The sequence below is a fragment of the Anthonomus grandis genome, chromosome 3, assembly GCF_022605725.1.
Source record: "Anthonomus grandis grandis chromosome 3, icAntGran1.3, whole genome shotgun sequence".
Taxonomy (NCBI): domain Eukaryota; kingdom Metazoa; phylum Arthropoda; class Insecta; order Coleoptera; family Curculionidae; genus Anthonomus; species Anthonomus grandis.
Window position 1 is genome coordinate 1,461,107 of NC_065548.1, and position 25,682 is coordinate 1,486,788.

Here is a 25,682-nt window from a genome sequence, read left to right on the forward strand (position 1 = left end):
CTACAAATCCACTCTCAAACCATCTCAAAGGCCCTTACGACTGTAAATTGTCAACACGATACAAAGATTCACAAACAGTCGCGTAAGGTATTCACTCGAAATATTTATTACCCGACAGCCGTTTTACGAAAAATACGATAAAGTATAACTCGCTAGGGGCAATTTCCACGTAAATTGAAAATAATGCCGCAACAATCGAGGAAAATATCAAACTGGATCGACCGCTTAAGTACGTGATAGTTCGGTAAATTTGACTAATTGGTTTCGGGGCCACGAGAGTCTCCCGGAATTGTCCAGTAATTGTTCGGGAATTTTAAACATTACCATTACAATCAAGTTGTACGGTATTATCGGAATTTAACTACATATTTCGTATAAAGTAATTTTAGGAGGCGTCCCGCGTGTGTATGCCCCTTTGTGGTTTTCAATTTATGGAAAAGTTACGTCACGGAATTGTTATTTTAGTTAGTTTGACTGCCTGTAGAAGTCTCCTAAGTATCTATAAGCAAGAGGCTAAGTCAGTTTGACGTCCTATAAGAGTCTCTCAAGTACTGCAACTTATTCCAAGCAATCGAAATTATTTAAAAAATTATTTATGAGGCCATTATTTAACTTTGAATTTAAATTCCGCAGACTGATTCAAGGTTATCTACAGGGTTAATCTATCAAAAGTGTCACACCTGACGCAATGTGACGTGGTTGATCACAACTTGAAATCATCATCAACATCTCCAATTGAAACGTCAATTAAACTTTGACAGCTATCAAATCAAGTCCACTGTCACGAGTATGAAACGAACCTAATCGTATTAAGCAGCATCACTGTCAAATGTCATTTGTCAGATGAAAAATTTGAAAGACTAAATAAAGTTTGACAGCTATCAGATATTAATTAATGAGGTTTAAATTGACATTGAGCGGTGTGACATCGTGACACAAAAGTAACTTCATGCCTTTAATTATTCATGAACTGTTTCAAGCACTTACAGGTAATTTGAGGCTATAATCCGAAAGTTTGACTGCCTGTAAGTGGCTTTTAAGTACTCAAAAACTTCTTCTAGGTACTTGAAAGTAATCTGAAAGCAGGAATCTGAGTCGATTTGACTATCTGTAAAAGTCTCCTAAGTACTCAAAATTATTCCAAGTATTTGACAGTAATCTGAGGGTATAATCCGAAAGTTTGAGTCAGTTTGACTGCCTGTAAGTGTCTCTTAAGTACTCAAGAACTTCTTCCAAATACTTGAAAGTAATTGGAGGGTCTTTTCCAGGAATCTTAGTCGATTTGATTGCTTGTAAGAGACTCCTAAGTGCTCAATCTCATTCCAAGTACTTAAAGAGTATAATCCGAGGATTTGAGTCAGTTTGACTGCCTGTAAGTGTCTTGTTTAGCCATGTTTCGTTGTTAAGAATAAAATAAAAAGTTTTGTTTAGTGGTATAACTGTTTTGTGACTTAAGTGTCACAACCAAATTTCCAACTATAAAACTATTAATATATAAAGGGTTTAATGTCATGGTTCACACTGAAGGAATGTTACACTCACGCTTCTGTAATTACGAAATCCATTTTTTATACTAAAATTTGACTGTAATTACTAATAAACCAAATGACAGTAATTTTCTCCCTGGTATACCTTCAGAAACCAATATCAGTTTCTCATTAACACCGTTTCATTAGCGGGTACAATTTCCTCGATATAATTACCCAAAGGATTTATTTCCCTTATTGGAATCGGACACAGAAATGTATGTAATTAATTTTCAATATTGTACCGTTGGTGTTTTATTATTACTTTTACTTACACACACGAATCACGGAAGTTAATTAGGGGGACGGGGGAATTTTCCGATTTTTTGGGAAATTAATTGAAAATATTTACGTAGGTAACAATAATTCATCAAAAATTACTTCCGATATTTGGTTTAACGTTGTTTTGATGGATTTTTTTGAGCTCATAAAAGCCATAAATTATTTTTAATTTTTAGGTACAAATCCAGTTTATTCTAATTTTAAAGAGAACATGTACAAGATATTGGTTTTTTATTATTATTATTTAGTTTGTTAAAAAAATCACATATTTGGTTTAATTATTTAGATAAATTTTTGTTATATATTGTAAATATAAAAATAAAAAAAACTATCTCACTTTTGCCTCACATTCCTCAAAAACTAATTTAAAGTTAAGAAAGCTGATATTTTTTTTATTCGCACATATTTTTATAGAAACATTAGTTTTGCTCCATGTTCCCCTAAAAAAAATTATACGTCATAAAAATCCTATTTTTCTAAAAATTTTGCTCCAATCGCAAAACTTTTTTTTCTTATGCATTTTTCACCATTGGTTGATTTTACAAGAAATCCAGATATTGATTTCACCATTCTCATAAAGAATTAAAAAAAATTAAGTTTATAATAATTAAACTATTCACCAAATATTGTATAAACTATTTCAATTATAGGATATTTAAAAAAAAAAGTAGATTATGATAATTTAAATTAGTATCCTATTTTGCTCCAAATTCCCCTAAAAGTAAATTTAAAAGTCGGATCTCATTTGCACCAGTGGTTATAATTTAATGAAAAATTGGAATTGTTGGTATTGGAATTTTAAAAATATTATATTATTATTATTATTAAATTTTGTAAGGAATGTTATTAGAAATTAATTAGATTAAACAAAAAATTAAAATAAAAAATTTTAATAAAAAAAAAAATCATCATTACCCCCCAAGGACGTACCTTTAAAAACCGATTTTACATAAAGAACCCTTTTTACTCCTTTTTCCACCATTGGTAAATATTTAACGAAAAGTGCAGGTTCTTATTTTACCTTTTTTAGGATATTTCCAGAACCTCGAAATGTATTATAAAAGCTCCATATTTCTAATTAAAATTCTGTAAGGAATTAAAAATTAATTATACTAAACAGAAAGAAAAATCAACTTAAGAACCTCACATCAATTCTCAATATACGTTCCTCAGACATCAATTTTATATTAAAATAAAATCATATTTGTGCTATAAATTCCTTTAATTGTTTTTGACTCCCTTTTCCGGTCGTTTTATTTCTTCCAGATAATTGAAAAATTAAGTGCATAAAACTGCCTGGAAATATAACCAAGTTTTTAATATTCCAGACTGGAAAAATGTCATTTTACTTACTTGAATATTTTATTTATTACAGGCACTTAAGGACCAAAATCAGACAAAACAGTTTCTTATTTATTCCAGAAGCAAACGTTCAAATACCATACAAAATACGTTATACTGTCAAATAATCCTGCTCTAGGGTGTCTCGACTTTAAAATTGAAACTGTCAAAGGCTTTACAAAAATCCGAATATTTCGAAAATTACTAAAACGATTTTATTGATTTTAGTTTCATATGAAAGCTGTTAAGTCTCTTTACTAGTAAGGTCCTTACAAGTTTCCTTGTAAATACAACTGTTTTAGAGTTATTGAGTGGATTTCCGATGGGTTAAAAGAACCGATATTTTTAAAAGGTCTAATTGTAATTGAATTATTTACCGTGAGTCCCATTTTTGTCCCAATAGTTAAGATTTGGACATCGCAAATTTTTTGCAGCAAAGTTAAAGATCCATTTTGTAATTCTACACTTTTTTTCAGAAATTATTCGTTTTTGAGATATCCCTAAAAGTTAAACCCGACAGTCCCTTTTGGGATTGTCTCTCAACAAAATTTGTGATAACTTCTCTTCTTTTATAGCTAGAAAAATGATTTAAACAGCGTTGGAAGGGAAAAGATTCGGGGTATATTTTATATTTTTACACTTTTTTTTGGAAATTAATAGTTTTTGAGATAGCTTCAAAAGTTGGGCCCGATACTCTCTTTTTTAATTGTCCCTTAACAAAATTTCCAATAACTTCTGTTCTGTTATAGTTAGAAAGATAATTTAAACGGTTTTGGGTAAAGAAAGATTTGAAGTATATTTTGTATTTTAACACTTTTTTTGAGAAATTTTTATTTTTTGAGATACTGCCGAAAGTTGGATCAGACAGTCTCTTCTCTGATTGTCCCTTAACAAAATTTTTAATAACTTCTATTCTATTGTAGTTAGAAAGATGGTTTAAAGGGTTTTGGGTAAAGAAAGATTCAGAGTACATTTTGCGTTTTAACAATTTTTTTGAGAAACTATTATTTTTTGAGATATTGCCAAAAGTTGTATCAGACAGTCTCTTCTCTGATTGTCTCTTAACAAAATTTTTAGTAACTTTTGTTCTGTTGTAACTAGAAAGATGATTTAAACGTTTTTAGGTTAAGAAAGATTCGTAGTATATTTTGTATTTTAACACTTTTTTTGAGAAATTATTATTTTTTGAGATATTGCCGAAAGTTGGATCAGACAGTCTCTTTTCTGATTGTCTCTTAACACAATTTTCAATAACTTTTGTTCTGTTGTAACTAGAAAGATAATTTAAACGGTTTTGGGTAAAGAAAGATTCGTAGTATATTTTGTATTTTAACACTTTTTTTGAGAAATTATTATTTTTTGAGATATTGCCGAAAGTTGGATCCGACAGTCTCTTCTCTGATTGTCCCTTAACAAAATTTCCAATAACTTTTGTTCTGTTTTAACTAGAAAGATGATTTAAACGTTTTTGGGTAAAGAAAGATTCGTAGTATATTTCGTATTTTAACACTTTTTTTGAGAAATTTATTTTTTTTGAGATATTGCCGAAAGTTGGATCCGACAGTCTCTTCACTGATTGTCTCTTAACAAAATTTTTAATAACTTCTGTTCTATTATAGTGAGAAAGATGGTTTTAACAGTTTTGGATGGAAAAAAATTAGGAGTATATTTTGTATTTTAACACTTTTTTTGAGAAATTATTATTTTTTGAAATACTGCCGAAAGTTGGATCAGACAGTCTCTTCTCTGATTGTCCCTTAACGAAATTTCCAATAACTTCTGTTTTATTGTAGTTAGAAAGATGGTTTAAAAGGTTTTGGGTAAAAAAAGATTCGGAGTACATTTTGCATTTTAACACTTTTTTTGAGAAATTATAATTTCTTGAGATATTTCCGAAAGTTAGATCCGACAGTCTCTTCCCTGATTGTTCCTTAACAAAATTGCCAATAACTTTTTTTATGTTTTAGATAGAAAAATAATTTAAACAATCTTGGATAGAAAAAGAACAAGGGTACAATTTGTATTAATACACTTTTTTTGAGAAATTATTATTTTTTGAGATATCCCCAAAAATTGGTCCCGACAGTGTCTTCTCTGATTTTCTCGCAACAAAATTTGCAATAACTTCTTTTATGTTTCAGCTAGAAAGATGATTTAAACAGTATTGTATAGGGAAAAAATAGGGGTATAATTTGTATATATACACTTTTTTTGAGAAGTTATTACTTTTTAAGATATCCCTAAAAATTGGTCCCGACAGTGTCTTCTCAGATAGTCTCGCAACAAAATTTGCAATAACTTCTTGTATGTTTGAGCTAGAAAGATGATTTAAACAGTGTTGCGTAGGGAAAAATAAGGGGACATTTTGATTTTTTACACTTTTTTTCACAAAATTATTAGATTTTGAAATATCTCCAAAAATTGGTCCCGACAGTCTATTCTTTGACTGTCCCTTAACAAAATTTCCAATAACTTTTGTTCTATTGTAGTGAGGAAGATGGTTTTAATAGTCTTAGATGGAAAAAAATTAGGAGTACATTTTGTATTCTGACACTTTTTTTGAGAAATTATTATTTTTTGAGATATTGCCGAAAGTTGGATCTGACAGTCTCTTTTTTGATTGTCCTTCAACAAAACTTGCAATTACTCCTGTTCTATTCCAGTCAGGAAGATTATTTAAATAGTGTTAATTAGGGAAAGATTGTGGGTATAAATTACGTTTTTACATTTTCTTTGAGACATCTTTAGTTTTTGAGATATTTTGGAAAGTTGGATCCGACAGTCTCTTCTCTGAATGTCCCTTAACAAAATTTGCAATAACTTCTGTTTTATTGTAGTTAGAAAGAAAATTTATTTAGTGTTGGATGGGAAAAGATTCCGGGTACTTTTTGTAATTTTACACTTTTTTTGAGAAATTATTATTTTTTGAGATATCTTTAAAAATCGGTCTTGAAAGTCCCTTTTTTAATTGTTCCTCAAAAAAAAATTACATTAACTCCTGCAGCTAGGAACATCTGTATAAAATCCATATCTAGATAGTTAAGATAATGGAAAGTTTACTATATTCGTACGTATAGTGAGGTACGTAAATTATACAGTTTAATAAATATACCTTGACTATATACGGTTGACAATTATACCAAAATCAAAAATTTACTAAAAAAATCGCTGAATAAATATATATTTAACGATAATAATATATGACGTGTTGCTAGGGTTCCAAAATAAAACAAAATTCCCAACTTTACCCCACGTTCCCCAAAAACCAATTTTTCCATTAAAACAAAAGCTTCAAAAAGAAAACTCTCCATTGACCCATCGTATATCGAGATGTTCTCGGTGATCATCCTCGTGTTCCTTCAAGTCGCGAGGTGCAATTTAGCGTTACATCCGGACGAGAACCTCACGATCGTACGTGCATATAACCACATATAATTAATTTAAACTGTTTTCAAACCTTATTTTACAGACTGAATTTATAATCAAATACAATTATCCAGTGGAAACGCATACGATAGAAACCGATGACGGGTACCTACTTAAGGCCCATAGAATCCCCCATGGAGTTACCAATAAGGAATCGAAACGTGCCGTTTTATTGGCCCACGGAATGGGCGGAAGTGCTGAAAATTTCATTTATTTAGGTGAGTCTCTAATTTATCAATTTTTTTTAATTTAGAGTTAGTTTGTTAACTTCTCTTTCTATTCCAGGTCCTCCAGACGCTTTGGCCTTTTACTTAGCAGACAGAGGTTATGACGTGTGGCTCTTTAATGCCAGAGGTACCGCCCACTCCAGATCCCATAGATCCTTAAACCCCATAAGGGATCGTAAGAAATTTTGGAATTTTAGGTTTAAAAACTCAATCAAATATTAATTCAAATGCGCATTAAAATTTTCCCTTGTATTTAGTTGGCACCAGATCGGTGTTTATGACCTTCCAGCTACCATAAACTACATTTTGAAGGTCACAGGAACCAGTAAAATCTTCTATTCCGGTCACTCTCAGGGTACCACCATTCTCTTTGTCATGCTCTCAGAACTACCGGAAATGAATGAGAAAATTATGGCTGGAGCAATGTTGGCCTCTTCGGCACATCTAAGTTTCACCCAGTCTCCTTATATTAGTATTGCAACGAAACTTTTGGGATTAGGACAAGTGAGACTTTCATTAATTGAGTTTCTATATCTATATATTTATCTTAAGAAACTTTTAGAAATATTTAACTGGCACGAGTTTCCTATACCCAATAGTCCGATGTTAAACGGCATCTTGAAGACCCTGTGCCGACCTACTGGTATGCAAGAAGTTTGCGTTGATGTACTTTACATTGTGGGAGGAACCGATTCTCACTTGTTTAATAAAGTTTGTTCATATGTTTTTTTTTTCGTTTAAAAATTAATTTTATTTTTTAGTCATTACTCCCGTTTGTGTTGACCTCCTCTCCCTCGGGGTTCTCTGTTAAACAGGTGTGGCATTATGGGCAAGTCATTGGCAGCGGTAAGTTTCAAATAAATTGAATTAAACTTAATTCATGAGTGGTTTTAAGGAGAGTTTAAGCAGTACGATTATGGTGAAAAGAAGAATTTAAAATTGTACAATAGTGTGGTACCTCCCACGTATAATTTGTCCAGTACGAGGGTTCCTATGGCTCTGTTTTATGGGGATGGAGACGTTTTTAGTAATTCTAAGGTAAAATTAGTTAATTGATTTTTTTTTGGTCTTGATTGATTGGTCTTGATACTTAAAAAATGTTTGTACCAGAAGTTGATATATTTTGTATGATATTTTAATGCAGTTGAAGCACTCAGAATACACTTTTAAAAATTTGTATTCGTTTTCCATAATTAAATTAGTTTTTAAAAATTTCAGAAAATGTTTTCTGAGGAAGATTACTTTTTTCTATGAAAATTCAAGAAAATTGCCATAACTCAAAAACCACTCAAAATACAGTTTTGAAAATTGGTACACAAATTCCTCAATTAATTTTATAAAACACCTATTTCAGCATTTTTTTAAAAAATAAAAAAAATTTGCAAAAAAAATTTCCTTTTGAGGAAGATGATTTTTTCACTAAAAATAAAAAAAAATAGCCATAACTCAAAAACCACTCAAAATACAGTTTTGAAAATTTGTACACAAATTCCTCAATTAATTTCATAGGACCCTTATTTCAGCATTTTCTTAAAAAACAAAAAAATTTGCAAAAAAAAATTTTTTTTGAGGAAGATGATTTTTTTCAGTAAAAATCAAAAAAATAGCCATAACTCAAAAACCACTCAAAAGACAGTTTTTTAAATTTGTACACAAATTCTTCAATTAATTTCATAGAAACCTATTTCAGCATTTTTTAAAAAAATAAAAAAATGTAAAAAAAAAAATTTTTTTCAGGAAGATTATTTTTTTCACTTAAGTTCAAAAAAATAGCCATAACTCAAAAACCACTCAAAATACAGCTCTAAAAATTTGTACACAAATTCCACAATTAATTTCATAGGACACCTATTTCAGCATTTTTTTTTTAAATGAAAAAATTTTGCAAAAAAAATTATTTTTGAGGAAGATGATTTTTTCACTAAAAATCAAAAAAATAGCCATAGCTCAAAAACCACTCAAAGTACAGTTTTGAAAATTTGTACACAAATTCTTCAATTAAATTCATAGGATACCTATTTCAGCATTTTTTTTTAAAATGAAAAAATTTTGCAAAAAAAATTATTTTTGAGGAAGATGATTTTTTTCACTAAAAATCAAAAAAATAGCCATAACTCAAAAACCACTCAAAGTACAGTTTTAAAAATTTGTACACAAATTCTTCAATTAAATTCATAGGATACCTATTTCAGCATTTTTTTTTTAAATGAAAAAATTTTGCAAAAAAAATTATTTTTAAGGAAGATGATTTTTTTCACTAAAAATCAAAAAAATAGCTATAACTAAAAAACCACTCAAAGTACAGTTTTGGAAATTTGTACACAAATTCTTCAATTAAATTCATAGGATACCTATTTCAGCACTTTGTAAAAAAATTAAAAATTTTTAAAAAAAAAAATTTTTTTTTGAGGAAGATGATTTTTTTCACTAAAAATAAAAAAAATAGCCATAACTCAAAAACCACTCAAAATACAGTTTTGAAAATTTGTACACAAATTCCTCAATTAATTTTATAAAACACTTATTTTAGCATTTTTTTTAAAAACTAATAAATTTTGCCAAAAAAAAATTATTTTTGATGAAGATGATTTTTTTCAGTAAAAATCAAAACATAGTCATAACTCAAAAACCAATCAAAATACAGTTTTGAAAATTTGTACACAAATTCCTCAATTAAATTCATAGGACACCTATTTCAGCATTTTTTTAAAAAATTAAAAAATTTGGAAAAAAAAATTTTCTTTTGAGGAAGATGATTTTTTTTCAGTGAAAACCAAAAAAAAGCCATAACTCAAAAACCACCCAAAATACAGTTTTGAAAATTTGTACACAAATACTTCAATTAAATTCATAGGACACCTATTTCAGCATTTTTTTTTTAAATTAAAAAATTTTGCAAAAAAAAATTTTTTTTTTGAGGAAGATGATTTTTTCAGTAAAAATCAAAAAAATAGTCATAACTCAAAAACCAGTCAAAATACAGTTTAGAAAATTTGTACAAAAATTCTTCAATTAATTTTATAGGACTCGTATTTCAGCATTTTTTTAAAAAATTAAAAAATTTTGCAAAAAAAAAATTCTTTTTGAGGAAGATGATTTTTTTCACTAATAATCAAAGAAATAGCCATAACTCAAAAACCACTCAAAGTACAGTTTTGAAAATTTGTACACAAATTCTTTAGTTAATTTCATAGGACACGTATTTTAGCATTTTTTTAAAAAATTAAAAAATTTTGCAAAAAAAATATTCTTTTTGAGGAAGATGATTTTTTTCACTAATAATCAAAGAAATAGCCATAACTCAAAAACCACTCAAAATACAGTTTTGAAAATTTGTACACAAATTCTTTAATTAAATTCATAGGACACCTATTTCAGCATTTTTTTAAAAAATTAAAAAATTTGAAAAAAAAAATTTTCTTTTGAGGAAGATGATTTTTTTTCAGTGAAAATCAAAAAAATAGCCATAACTCAAAAACCACTCAAAATACAGTTTTGAAAATTTGTACACAAATTCTTCAATTAATTTTATAGGACACCTATTTTAGCATTTTTTTACAAAATTAAAAAATTTTGCAAAAAAAATATTCTTTTTGAGGAAGATGATTTTTTTCACTAAAAATCAAAAAATAGCCATAACTTAAAAACCACTCAAAATACAGTTTTGAAAATTTGTACACAAATTCTTCAATTAATTTCATAGGACACCTATTTAGGCATTTTTTTTAAAAATTAAAAAAATTTGCAAAAAAAAATTCTTTTTGAGGAAGATGATTTTTTTCAGTAAAAATCAAAAAAAAGCCATAACTCAAAAACCACTCAAAATACAGTTTTGAAAATTTGTACACAAATTCTTCAACTAAATTCACAGGACACCTATTTTAGCATTTTTTTTAAAAATTAAAAAATTTTGCAAAAAAAAAAATCTTTTTGAGGAAGATGATTTTTTCACTAAAAATCAAAAAAATAGCTATAACTCAAAAACCACTCAAAATACAGTTTTGAAAATTTGTACACAAATTCCTCAATTAATTTCATAGGACACCTATTTCAGGATTTTTAAAAAAATAATAATAATAATAATAATGTATTTATTTAGCTTGAGCTACAAAGGTAATACATAATATATAGATAATACGAGTATAATACATATTTAAAAAAAAAAAACTTAAAAATTTAAATCAATAAAAATTAAAAAATTGCAAATAATTTGAAAAAAAAAGTGTGTGCTTATACAAAATGTCATACATATACAAAAAATACAAAAAGTCTCACATACAGAAAATTTATAAATAAAATTTAAGCCTAAAATAAAATAGCAAAAATAAAACAAAATACGAGTTAAAATTGTAAAATAAAAATAAAATAAATACACATATAAACTACAATTACATAAATAAAGGTAAAACGAATGATAAAACAAAGTATGTACAAACAAAACTTACAGAAAAAGTATAAATAAAACATGAGTCTAAAATAAAACAAAGTACGAGTAGAATTGTAAAACTAAAATAAAATAAATATAAATACGAAACAACAACTACACAAACAAGGGTAATAAGGATAAAACGGTAAAAGAAAGTATGTATAAATAAAACTTAAAAATAACTAAAATTACTGTTTAAAAGTGTATAAATAAAATGAAACAACTAAAACTAAGAATAAAATGTTAACATGTATAAAAATAAAAATAAAATAAGACATTCACACACTGATAAATTTTCTCAATAGCCTCCTAAACTGGTTTAAATTATCACAGTTTTTGATTTCAGTTGGCAACTTATTAAATTCAATAAGTCCCTTGCTGAGTACAGAATTTAACATCTGACTAGTATTGCATCTATCAAGGACAAAGTCTGTATTATTTCTGGTGCAGTAATTGTGGACGTCTCCGAACACTCTTATTTTATCACAAATATATGTGGGTAGTAGACGTTGTTTTAATTTAAAAATAAATACATACACACTAAACATAATTCTTTGCCTGACAGACATCATACCTAGCACACTTAACATAATAATAACAGGAGTGTATCGATTGCATTTTAGGATTAGTCTCATTGCTCTATTTTGAATTACTTCAAACTGTTTCACCTTGTATTTAGGCAGGTTGAACAACAATGTGGAGCAAAACTGCAAATGGGGAACAGCAATGGCATTATACAGCAGGAGTTTTGTATGCATCGATAAGTTTTTTCCAACTCTATTAATAAACCCAACTTTCTTGGAAAATTTTCTCATGGCGTAATCCGCATGTGCCACAAAATTCAAATTTGCATCCAAAATTGTACCCAAATACTTTATTTCATTTTCATAAAAAATACTCTCCCCACCTACACTGATGTTCACATTGTCAATATTTATTTGATTATTTTTCGATTTTTTGGTAAAAAGGCAAAATTTAGATTTACTTGTATTTAAACATAATTTGTTGATACAGAGCCAGCTGAAAATTTTGGTTAAGTCACTATTTATATCAGTTACCATCTGATCAATATTGTTTCCTATTATATAAATCATTGTGTCATCTGCAAATAACACAGTTTTACATTTTTGTATAACTTTTACCATATCATTTATATATAATAAGAACAATAATGGACCCAAAACTGTTCCCTGGGGAACACCAAATACAACATTAAGAACCTGAGAGAGACTATTCCCATACTTTACACGTTGGACTCTATTACGCAAATAAGATTCAAACCAGTTCAAGACATCACCTCTAATTCCCAATTGGCTTAATTTATATAACAGAATTTCTCGGTCTATCGTTTCGAATGCTCGTTTAAAATCTAAGAATACCGCTAAAATATATTTATTATTATCAATGGCTCTGAGAAAATTATCACATATATTAACGACAACAGACTCACACGAGTGACACTCACGAAAACCAGACTGATTTTCAATAATTATCGAGTTTTCGTTACAGTAATTTAGGAGTTGCTCTTTTACACATACCTCAAGGAGCTTTTCATAGATAGGTACCGTATTAATTGGTCGGAACTCATTATAGTTGATGGTATTTGGTACTTTGGGAACAGCAACAACAGTAGACAGTTTCCATGATTCCGGGAAGACTCCATTTTTTAAAGAAGTGTTAATAACATCCAAGACACGATCACCGACAGCACAAGATACGTCACACAAGACTTGCTTAGATATGCCTTTTTCTCCACCTCCAACGTTTTTTAAATTTTTAAGAATTTCTTTCATTTTTTTCATTGATACTTGACCAAACTTGGAAAATAGTTTACTAGGTTCAGGGGCTCTGGTACCATTATTTATTACATTTGGTGACTGTGGGATGTTGGTGACAATAATATGTATACTTTCTATAAAATATTTATTAAATTCTTGAGCAATGCTTGCTTCATCGCTGATTAATTTTCCGTTGAAATTGATTTGTTTGGTCAAAATATGCTTTTTACCTGGTAGTAGAGCTTTAAGATTTTTCCATAATTCTTTAGGATTCTTTTTGTTTTCGTCTATGCATTCTGCATAAAATTTTTCCTTCGCTACTCTAATTTTGTTTACAATAATATTTCTTTTAGTTTTATACTCTTTCCAGGCACCCTCATTTCTATCTAAAACGGCCCTTTTATATAAAGTATCTCTTTCTCGCATCATTTGTTTAATGTCAGACGTTATCCATTTTTTATCCGCATATTTTTGATTCTGGATAATCTGAACCTTAGGGCACATTTGGTCTACAATAATCTCAATATCAGTGATCAATGATTCAGCTAGTAGATTTATGTCGGAGCTATTCTTGTTCCAATCAATAGCAAGAAGTTTTTCTTGTAGTAGATGCGAGTCGTAGTTTTTAAACGATCTTTGATGTTTAACGGTTTTGATAGTTTGCTTGTTTTCCTGATTAAGAGATATAGACAAAATCGAGTGGTCACTAATTTTAGGTGTTAGATGTACCCTGTGCGCCAGATGCTTGTCATTGGTGACTATAAAATCAATTAATGTCTGGCTCGTAGGAGCTATTCTGGTAGGTGTTTCCACAATTTGAGTAAAACCATTTGTGTAAATTATATTTTTTATTTTGTTACTATAAAACGTATTTTTAAGAAAATCAAAGTTAAAATCCCCAACAATGATATTAATTCCACTAAAATTACTAACTTCATCCAAATACTCAGAGAAAAAATCTAAAAAATTGGCTTCTTCTTTTTTAGGTGGATGATATAGCACAGAACACAAATATTTCACGCCACAAACAGAAAACTCCAAAGACATTAGCCAGACAAAACTATTAACAGACAAAACATTTTTAATTTTATAACGTACATCAGATCTTACCAATGCCATCACTCCCCCTGTTCTACTGTTGTTACTAATAGATTGTTCCATTCTGTACCCATCTATGTCCAGCTCACAAGGTTCAATTTCAGCTGTAACGTGGGTCTCACTTAAAAGCAGGATCTTAGGTTTCCAGTCATTGACTAATAGAGTAATGTTATCCTTATTATTAAGATAACCCTGACAATTAAAGTAGACAATGGTCGTGTTAAGTACAATATTTGAATTTAATTGCTACCTTATGTATTTATTTCTCTGAATATCTTCAATTTTTTTATATGACTCGCATTTATTAACATCCCAAGAGACATGGTTAATATTTAAACTAAGACCATACTTTTCATTGGACAACACACAATTAGCACATTTGACAATATTTACGTTACATTCCTTTACATCATGATTACCGCAACACCTAGCACACACTTTATTTTCTTTACAATCCTTAATAATATGACCGTAGCGACAACATCTAAAGCACCTACGTATCCCATACTCTTATAAAATAAGAAAATTATTAATTTTCTTATAAAATAAGAAAATTTTGCAAAAAAAAAATTCTTTTTGAGGAAGATGATTTTTTTTAGTAAAAATTCAGAAAATAGCCATAACTCAAAAACCACTCAAAGTACAGTTTTGAAAATTTATACACATATTCTTCAGGTAAATTTATGGACATACAAAAACAAATTTTTAAGCGTTTTAAAAAAAATTAAAATTTTGTAAAAAAAATGTTTTTTGAGAAAGATGAGCGTTTTTTGAAAAAATGTTTTTTTTTTTGAATATGATTATTTTTTAGCCAAAACTAACGAAATACTTAACTTAGAATTACGTTTTTTCATTTTAATCCATCTTCAGGTATTACACTATACTAATGCAAAAGAACGAGGAAAATATTAACAACAATTTCCAAATTATACCTAAAAATGTGCAGTAATAAATAAAATTTTAATTTTTTGATTACCCTTGGACCCTGGTTGACAATATTGACTCTAACTCATTAACTACTTGAGCTACAAAAGTAATCCTTATATCAAATTATTGGGAAAGATATACCCATTCTTTTGATGAGACTTTTTTAAAAATATTTCCAGTATATCATAAGAATATTGATACTAAAATGAAAAGTTGCTAAAAAAATTGGCACAAAATGTGCAATATCCAAAACTTCCCTAACTAACGAAATACTGTACTTAGAATCACATTTCTACCCTTAAATTTAGTCAGGGGAATTGCACAATGTGTAGAATTGAAAATTTGTATATATATATGTTAATTAATGTCATCTTCATCCTCAAAAAACGTACATTTCAAGCTGAATTTTATACAATTCCCTTAATAATAATTATGATTCTTTAGATGAACAACGAGTTAAGCAGAACCTTTCCCAACGTGATACTAAAGTACCAGATCCCTGTCGAAGGTTGGAACCACCTGGATTACCTCCTAGCCTACAACGCGAAAGAAATACTTTATGATCGTATCGATGATGTTTTCAAACAATGCGAATAAATTGTTTCAGTAAAGAATTTAAAAGAAAATTAATACCCCGTATTACACAGGACAGTGAAAAGCCGAAAAGGCCACAGGTACTTTGTTCTAATTTAAGGGATCTTCCAGTCACGTAATGGGGCAGAAGGTAAACGAAAAATATACGTAGTGGTAGTACATCGAAATCCCATAAAGTTGGGAAGTTCTAATGAAGTCCTGCGTCCAAAGTTCCGAACATAAAACCGACGATAAAGCTTCGGTAATTTCTACGTAAGCCCCAGTCGTATTTCTTGTTATTTTTATTGCTTTCTTTTATTTTTTTTACTCTCTCGCTTGCTCTCCTTAAGGCATTAATTAGCTTAAGCAATCGTCTTGGTCAGCGATAAAAAGTTTATTGGGTCATTATTTTAATTAGGTAATTGCTTATTGAATTATGGAAAGAATTGGTTTTTTTAAAATGAAAAAGCTGGAAAATGTGAAAATAAATAAACAAATATTCCAAGAGCCTGGAAAAAATTTGAAATTTCATTTTATTTCTCAAGAAATAACTATAACAGCATAAAAGACCCGCAATATTTTTTTAACACTTCTTTATAAAATGCAGCCTGATTTACCCCCATTCTTCCCATTTTTTTTTTTTTTTTTTTTTTTTTTTTTTTTTTTTTTTTAGTTTAGTAAAGGTTATCCCTGATTAATTTGACTGTAACTCAAGAAGTTCTCTAGCAACAATAATTCTTCATATACGGAATTATTCAGTAAAAATTGCTTAAGCTTCAAGTGAAAGCCCCATTGAAAGGCCTTATTTAGTTTTTGAGTTATTTGAGGAAGAAGTTAGATTTTTTTGGAAAAAATGGGTTTAGACATGGCTTCACAAATATGGCCTTAGCTTATTGAATTTTGGACTTAAAAAATTACTGTATACCTCGAATTAGTTCTTGAGAGTTTGTTCACACTTCCTTGAAAAAATTAGAAAAATCCCTTTAAGAGTTTTTGAGTTATACTCAAAAGAATATTGACGTGAACTAATTTAGCTACCTTTAAGCCTATGCGGCGTAAATCTGACTGTAACTCAGAAAGTCCTTGAGCTACGAAAATCCTTAATATATGAGAATATTTAGTACGAATCATTTAAACTTTGAGTAAAACCCCCATTGGAAGTTCTCAAATAATTTTTGTGCTATTTGAGGGAAAAATCAATTTTTTTTTAGAAAAATATGCTGTCAGACATGGCTTGATTAATATAGCTGTAGCTTATTAATTTTTGCACTTAAAAAAATATTTTATATGTGGAATAAATACTTGGGAGTCCCTCCATACTCTTTTGAAAAAATTATAAAAATTGCTTTAAAAGTTTTTGAGTTATACTCAAACAAATGTTGACGTGAACTAATTTAGCTACTTTCAAGCGTATGCGGGGTAAATCTGACTGTAACTCAGAAAGCTTTGGAGTTACAGGTACTCTTAATACACAAAAATGTTCAGTAAGAATTATTTAATTTTAGGCGAAAACCCCTTTTAGGAGGCCTCAAACAATTTTTGCATTATTTATGGGAGAAAGCATTTTTTTTTGGAAAAAAATGCTTTCAGACATGACTTGATCAATATAGCGGTAGCTTATTAATTTTTTAACTTAAAAAAAAATTTATATGTGAAATTAATTCTTGAGAGTCCTTCCATACTCTCTTAAAAAAATGATAAAAATCCCTCTAGAGGTTTTTGAGTTATACTCAAACGAATATTGACGCGAACTAATTTAGCTACTTTTAAGTCTATGCGGCGTAAATCTGACTGTAACTCAAAAAGTACTTTAGCTACACTAATTCTCCGTATACGAAATTATTCAGTAAAAATCGCTTAAGCTTTAAGTGAAAATTTCATTGAAAGGCCTTAAATAGTTTTTGAGTTATTTGAGGAATAAATTAGATTTTTTTGGAAAAAATGGGTTTAGACATGGCTTTGCAAATGTGGCCTTAGATTATTAAATTTTGCACCTAAAAAAATATTAAGTACCTGTAATTTATCCTTGAGAGTCCCTTTACACTTCCTTAAAAAAATTGTAAAAATCCCTTAAAAAGTTTTCGAGTTATACTCAAAACAATGTTGACTTTTGAGCCTATACGGGGTAAATCTGACTGTAACTCAGAAAGTCTTTGAGCTACAGGAATTGTTGATTTATGAAAATGTTCAGTAAGATTCGTTTAAATTTCAAATAAAGAGTTCATTGGGAGGCCTTTAACAGTTTTTGAGTTATTTGAAGGAAAAATTAATTTTTTTGTAAAAAAATGGTTTCAGACATTGCTTTGCAAATGTGCCCTTAACTTATTGAATTTTGCACACAAAAAAATAATTTATACACGGAATTATTTCTCGAGAGTCTTTCCATACACCTTTGAAAAAATGATAAAAATCCCTCTAAAAGTTTTTGAGTTATACTCGAAAGAATATTGACGTGAAGTAATTTAACTACTTTTAAGCCTATGCAGGGTAAATCTGACTATAACTCAGAAAGTCTCTGAGCTACAGGAATTGTTAATATATAAAAATGTTCAGTAAGATTCGTTTAAATTTCAGGTAAAAAGTTCATTGGGAGGCCTTTAACAGACTTTGAGTTATTTAAAGAAGAAGTGAATTTTTTTTGGAAAAAAATGGTTTTAGACATGGCTTTGCAAATGTGGCCTTAGGTTATTGAATTTTGCACTCAAAAAAATACTTTATACATAAAATTAATCTTCGGGAGTCTCTCCACATACCTTTGAAAAAATTATAAAAATCCCTTTAAAAGTTTTTGAGTTTTACTCAAAAGAATATTGAAGTGAAGTAAATGTAGCTACTTTTAACAAGCCTGTGCAAGGTAAATCTATCTGTAACTCAGAAAGCTGTAAAGTTACAAGAATTCTGGATATACAAAAATGTTCAGTAAAAAATAATTAAATTTTAGGCAAAAACCCCATTGGGAGGCCTCGAACAATTTTTGCGTTATTTGAGGAGGAAAGCATTTTTTTTGGAAAATATGTAGAGGTGACTTATTGATTTTTGCACCTAAAAAGATATATTATACGTGGAACTATTTTTTGAGAGTCTGTTCACATTTTCTTGAAAAAATTTTTGAGTTATTTGAGAAAAAATTAAATTAAAAAAAAATTTTTTTTTTAGGATATAGGTTAACCAATATCGCGGTAAATTACTAATTTTTTCACTAGCAAATATTATTTATGCCTCAAATTATTTCTCAAGAGTTATTCCACCCTCCTTAGAAAAAATTATGAAAATCTCTTCAAAGGTTTTTCAGTTCTACTCAAAACTGCGTTTACTTAAACTAAGTTAGCTCTTGTTAAGCCTATACGGGGTAAATCTGACTATAACTCAGAAAGTCCTTGAGCCACAGAAATCCTTAATATATGAGAATATTGAGTACGAATTATTTTGAACTTTGAGTGAAACCCCCATTGGAAAGCCCCAAACATCTTTTGATTTATTTAAGGGAGAAATCAATTTTTTTTTGGAAAAACATGCTTTCAGACATAGCTTGAATAATATTGCTGTAGCTTATTAATTTTTGCACCTAAAAAGAAATTTTATATGTGGAATGGATCCTTGAGAGTCCTTCCATACTCTCTTGAAAAAATTATAAAAATCCCTCTAAAAGTTTTTGAGTTATACTCAAACGAATGTTGACATGAAGCAATTTGGCTACTTTTAAGCCTATGAGGTGTAAATAAGACTATAATTAAAAAAGTTTTGAAGCTACAGGTTTTCTTGGTATATGAAAATGTTAAGTAAGAATCATTTAAAGTTTAAATTGAAACTTTGTGGAGAGGCCTCTAATAGTTTTTAAGTTATCTGGGAGAGAAGTGAAATTTTTTGGAAAAAAATAGCTTCAGTTATGGCTATACCAATGTAGCTTTAGCTTATTGAATTTTGCATTTAAAAATATATTCTATACGGGAAATTAATCCTTGAGTATCCTTCTATACTCCCTCAAAAAATTATAAAAATCCGTTGAAAAGTTCTTGAGTTACTCAAAAGAATATTGACATGAATTAGTAATTTAGCTACTTTTAAGCCTATGCCTGGTAAATCTGACTTTAACTCAGAACGGTTTTAAGCTACAGGAATTCTTAATATATAAAAATAATCAATAAATAATAATAATAAATAAACTTTATTTATTTAGCATAAGCTACAGAGGTTATTACAGTGTAATAATTTTTTTTCACCCAATAAAGACAGACAGACAGACCAATAAAGAGATACTAATTTAAATAGAAAGCTATAAACATTAAAGGAACATTTAAGGGTAAAAAGTAAGTGTATGCGCCGAGTCGTTTACAGTTAATTAAAAATAATAAAAATAAAAAATAAAATAGAAGCTAAATACGAAATCTTAGATAAAACTGATTAAAATAAAGGACGATTTAAATTTTGTAAAAAATCAAGTGAAACCTAAATGAAAATCAACAATAAGACAGTTTAAAATAGGGAAATACGCTAAAATTGTAAAAATATAACTTAAAATTAAAATTAAATAAAATAAAAGTGTAAAAGTATAAATACAAAAATAAACACAATCACACATGTGATAAAACAATTTTTCAGTGTTACATCTATCTTAGAGAAAATTAGTACGGTTTCTAGTACTATAATTGTGAACATTTTGCACAGATATTCGTCAATAATAAAGCTTGTTTAACTTAATTTTGAGATAATTCCTTGGGTCACAAAATACATTCCTAATACATATATAAAACAGGAGTATAGCAATTACAAATATTCTTAATTTTGAATGACTGCAAATTGTCTTATTTTATTATGATAAGTTAACAAATAATGTCGAATAAAACTGTAAATTGGGTAGAGCAATTGCGTTGTGCAGCATTAGTTTTGTATGCATGCTTACTAACCCTAGCTTTAAACGCAACATTCTTTCTTATATGAAATCTATGAATCTTTAATATATGAAATTATTTAGTAAAAATCATTTAAAATTTTATCCTCTTAATGTTATTTGATGTATATGTTTTATACGTCAAATTAATCCTCAAGACTGTCTTTATACTAATCGGAAACTATAAAATTGTTCATAAATTGCAAAAATGAAAATAAAAAAATCCATTTAATCGCTATAATAAAGAAATAATCACTCGTCTCCAGTTGATCAGCAAAGGGTCCTCCTTACCTCGTTTCTGCCACCCCCTTTTTGGGGGTAACAGGGGGGGATGGATTGTGCATTCCCGTTTCTAGGGCCTTATCAAAGGACCGGGAGAGACGTCTGCAGCGCTTTTAGCATACGATATAACAAATGCCGGGATGCATTTGACATTTCATTAAATGTTATCCCGGAACCGGAAAATGGAAAGACTGGATCGGTTTTATTCAGTTTCGCGTGCCGAAACGTCGATTTCCGATTCTGTTTTATAATATATTGGATTATATGCTTGAAATTAATTCAGTAATTTTTTCCACCATCTTAATTTTTGTATATTGCTTAGGTGAAAAGAAAAGAAGAATGGCTTGATTGGGATAGTTTTTATTACAATAGGTTCTTATGAAAATTCGCACAATTTGTCTCGATCTTCTATGGAAAGTATAATTTTTCGTCGTAGCGCTTTATTTTGTTACGCTGTATAAGTAATAAACATTTTTTGATTTGTTTAATTCATTCATTTTAATAGGCTCTTATGAAAATTCCCAGTTTTCAATAATTTCTTGATCTTCTTTAACAAACATAAATTTTTGCCAGTTTACTTTATTGTTTTATGTTTTATAAGGGAGAAAAAAATAATTTTTTGATTTGTATAATTTATTCTTTTTAATAGGCTCTTATGAAAATTCCCAGTTTTTAATAATTTCTTGATCTTCTTTAGCAAACATAAATTTTTGCCATTTTACTTTATTGTTTTATGTTGTATGAGGGAGAAAAAATATTTTTTTTATTTATCTAATTTTTTCATTTTAATAGGCCCTTATGAAAATTCCCAGATTTCAATAATTTCTTGATCTTCTTTAGCAAACATAAATTTTTGCCATTTTACTTTATTGTTTCATGTTGTATAAGGAAGAAAAAATAATTATTTGATTTGTCTAATTTATTCATTTTAATAGGCTCTTATGAAAATTCCCAGTTTTTAATAATTTCTTGATCTTCTTTAGCAAACATAAATTTTTGCCATTTTACTTTATTGTTTTATGTTGTATAAGGAAGAAAAAAGAATTTTTTGATTTGTCTAATTTATTCATTTTAATAGGCTCTTATGAAAATTCCCAGTTTTTAATAATTTCTTGATTTAAATTTGATATTATTTTAAATATAATTATTTAGTATAAAAACAGCGTTATTATAGATATAGATTAGATAATATGGATGGAAAACCAGTGATTTTTCAAAAGAATTTGTTACTGGGCAAATGTTTGGGGTGGGTGGGGAGTGTAAGGGTTATGTTGATAAAAAACAATGCTTATGCAGAAAATATATATAAAATATTTAATATAATAACAGTGTTTATTTTAATTTAATATTATTTGATATATAATTATTTAGTATAAGTAGAGTGTTATTAGATTGGATAATATGGAGGAAAAACAGTGATTTTTCAGAGGAATTTCATAGTAATTAAGTTTAAAAAGTAAATATGTAAATCCTGTGTCAATTTTTTTTAATTTTTTAACTATAAACAGAATCGTATATGATATACGAATATTCCACAGTTTAATAAATATACCTTGACCATATACGGCTTATAATTATGCCAAAACTAAATATTTACTAAAAAATCGTTGAAAAAAATTATAGATAATAATATATGATGTGTTGCTTGGGAGTGAGAAAAATATGCATATCTTGATTTTTAGTGTACGGATTTTAATAATTTTTTCAATATGTGCTAAAAGAGCTATTGCAGCATCCTAGAGATCAATAAATAAATTTTTAGACACCAGAAATCAAGATATTCAATTGCCAATAACAGACAAATTATTTTATTTCTTCCAGGCACTCCAATGCGAAAAATGACATTGTCTTGATTTTTATATACGTCATTTTTTCAAAAATTACTAAAAGTTGGGCTGGTAAAAAGCCGATAGAAAAAGTCATATGGCAATAACTCCGACGAGTAAGCAAAGAATAAAAGTTAATAAAGAATAAATTATATTTATTAATCTGATTATACAGGGTGTTTCAAAATTCTTCAAAAATTTGGGTTCCTCAGGATCATCATCAAAAAATTATTGGCAATGCCTGGAATAAACCAAGAAATTGCTTGAAAAACTATAAAAAATAATAATCCAAGGTTTGAAGAAATAAATAGTAAAACCCACGAAAACACAATTTTTGTGTTTTGGTAAAATGGTGAAAACGATGCAAGAATTATTTCGAATGCTGAAATAAACCAAATCACAGCTTAGAACATTAAAAAAATGAAATCAAACATCTGGTCAATTGTTCCAGAAGCTTTCAAAATAGACAAATATCCAGAAATCTGAAATTCAATAGATGATGGAAAATTTTGGAATAAAATGAAGATTTCTTGAAAAGTCTTAAAATGACTTTAATGTATGGAAGAAAGAAAAACTTACTCGAGAGACTTGGAACATTTAAAAAATTTGTTTAAATACCTTTAAGTAAGAACTTTATAACGAATACCAAGAAGTAAAAAGTCAATGTGGCAAACTATGGTCCAAAAAAATCGATTTTTCCACTCTCCTTCTCTATTTTAATCTCAACGCCCCCTGATAGTATTTCTAAAGCCAAATTAATATTGAAAAAGTTTTTTTTTTTAATTTATTTCAACAACATTTTTCTATATACGATTTTTCTCATTCTGGGTAACTTATATATTCGTTTTCCCTGTATAAACCGAAATCAGTGCTTTTATATAAAAGAAAAAAAAACCGTGCCTTTATTATACCGCTTATAATTAATTATAATTGATAATTAATTATAAGCGGTGCTTTTTGTTTGTCACACGTCTCTTGCTTAAGACTTTACAACGCGTCTCTCAATTTTCAAATTATTAAAAAAAAAAAAACAACAAATAGAAGCAATGTATGTATTAAACAAATCAGAAACTTGATAGGTTAAAGGTGTTGCACCACTAGCCTATTCTAGAGCATGCATGATACGATATCGAAAAGCTTTTTGTGTAATTATTGATTATTTATAGATGTATATATTTATGTATAGTGTATAGAGATCTACAGGGTATCCATGGTTGCAGTGTCTCAATTTTAAGAGCGCACTCTGTCTTTAAAATAAGCCTTAATTTTCTTTATGAAAAGTTAATTGAGAAACGCTTTTAATAAACATAATTCATTTGTTTATTAGTCTCAAGATATCGAATGTTCACTTCAATTAGAATCTCCTTCAAGGAGTTTAGATAGTCTGTAAGAAAATTGTTCATTCAGGTCAAATGAGGACGAGACGACCTTAAACTCTTTAGACCTAGTCAAGGTTGTAAAGCTAAAATGACTTCGAACTTCTTTTGTCTCGGATAACTATGGGAGATATTCCAGAAATTCATCGGGATCCTTGTGTGAACTCTACTGGTTCATATTAGTACCTCAGAGTCTATTTAAGCTTTACAGGTTACTCAAGGAATCCATGAGACAAGGACACTTCATTCGCTTTGCCTTAAGTTCTTTGACGTGAAGTTCCAGTGATTTATCTTGGGTCTTTTATTAGATATTACCAGGGTATCATCATGCGTATTATTTTGAAAAACATTTTTTAAAAAATTAATTACTCAGAAACTGCTTAGAGTAGATGGATGCAACAAAAAACAAATGAAAAAAACAACATAATGCCTAAAATTTTTCCTAATGGCTCAGAAGGTTCTAAATGGAAACTTCTGAGGTACAAATGATTTAAGAGACTTACATATGAAAAATTCTGGGTTTTCTGAACTGCATAGACTTAATGAAAAATTATTTACTTAGAAACTGCTCAGAGCAGATAAATACAACGAAAATAAATAAAAAAGCAACAAAATGTCTACAGTTTTTCTTAATGGCTCAGAAAGTTCCAAATAAAAACTTCTGAGCTACAAATGACTTAAGAGACTTATACATGAAAAATTCTGGTTTTTCTGGACTGCATGGGCAAAATTAAAAAATTAATGACTCAGAAACTGCTTAGAGTAGATGGATGCAATAAAAAACAAATGAAAAAACAAAAAAATGCCTAAAATTTTTCCTAATGGCTCAGAAGGTTCTAAATGGAAACTTCTGAGGTACAAATGATTTAAGAGACTTACATATGAAAAATTCTGGGTTTTCTGAACTGCATAGACTTAATGAAAAATTATTTACTCAGAAACTGCTCAGAGCAGATAAATACAACAAAAAAAAATGAAAAAACAATAAAACGCCAAAAATGTTTCCTAATGGCTCAGAAAGTTCCAAATGAAAACTTCTGAGCTACAAAAGATTTAAGAGACCTGAAAATTTCTGGTTTTTCTGGACTGCAAGGTCAAAATTAATTACTCAGAAACTGCTTAGAGTAGATAGATGCAACAAAAAACAAATGAAAAAACAACACAATTCCTAAAATTTTTCCTAATGGCTCAGAAGGTTCTAAATGGAGACTTCTGAGGTACAGATGATTTAAGAGACTTACATATGAAAAATTCTGGATTGTCTGGACTGCATGGACTTAATGAAAAAATTATTTACTCAGAAACTGCGCAGAGTAGATAAATACAACAAAAAAAAATGAAAAAACAATAAAACGCCAAAAATGTTTCCTAATGGCTCAGAAAGTTCCAAATGAAAACTTCTGAGCTACAAAAGATTTAAGAGACATGAAAATTTCTGGTTTTTCTGGACTGCATGGTCAAAATTAATTACTCAGAAACTGCTTAGAGTAGATAGAAGCAACAAAAAACAAATGAAGAAACAACACAATGCCTAAAATTTTTCCTAATGGCTCCGAAGGTTCTAAATAGAGACTTCTGAGGTACAAATGATTAAAGAGACTTATACATGAATATTTTTGATTTTTTTGGACTGCATGGTCAAAATTAAAAAATTAATTACCCAGAAACTGCTTAGAGTAGATGGATGCAATAAAAAACTAATGAAA

At 28.7% G+C, this 25,682-nt stretch overlaps 1 protein-coding gene across 1 annotated transcript; it reads left to right on the forward strand.

Moving 5' to 3' along the window:
- Window positions 1–6,474: 6,474 nt before the first annotated feature.
- Window positions 6,475–15,645, forward strand: LOC126733962 (lipase 1-like). Its single transcript, XM_050437461.1, has 8 exons — window positions 6,475–6,560; window positions 6,619–6,793; window positions 6,861–6,999; window positions 7,060–7,306; window positions 7,355–7,513; window positions 7,564–7,648; window positions 7,698–7,840; window positions 15,476–15,645. Exons 1-8 carry the CDS (start codon window positions 6,480–6,482, stop codon window positions 15,626–15,628), a joined length of 1,182 nt encoding a protein of 393 aa, XP_050293418.1. The 5' UTR covers window positions 6,475–6,479; the 3' UTR covers window positions 15,629–15,645.
- The last annotated feature ends 10,037 nt before the right edge of the window (window positions 15,646–25,682 follow it).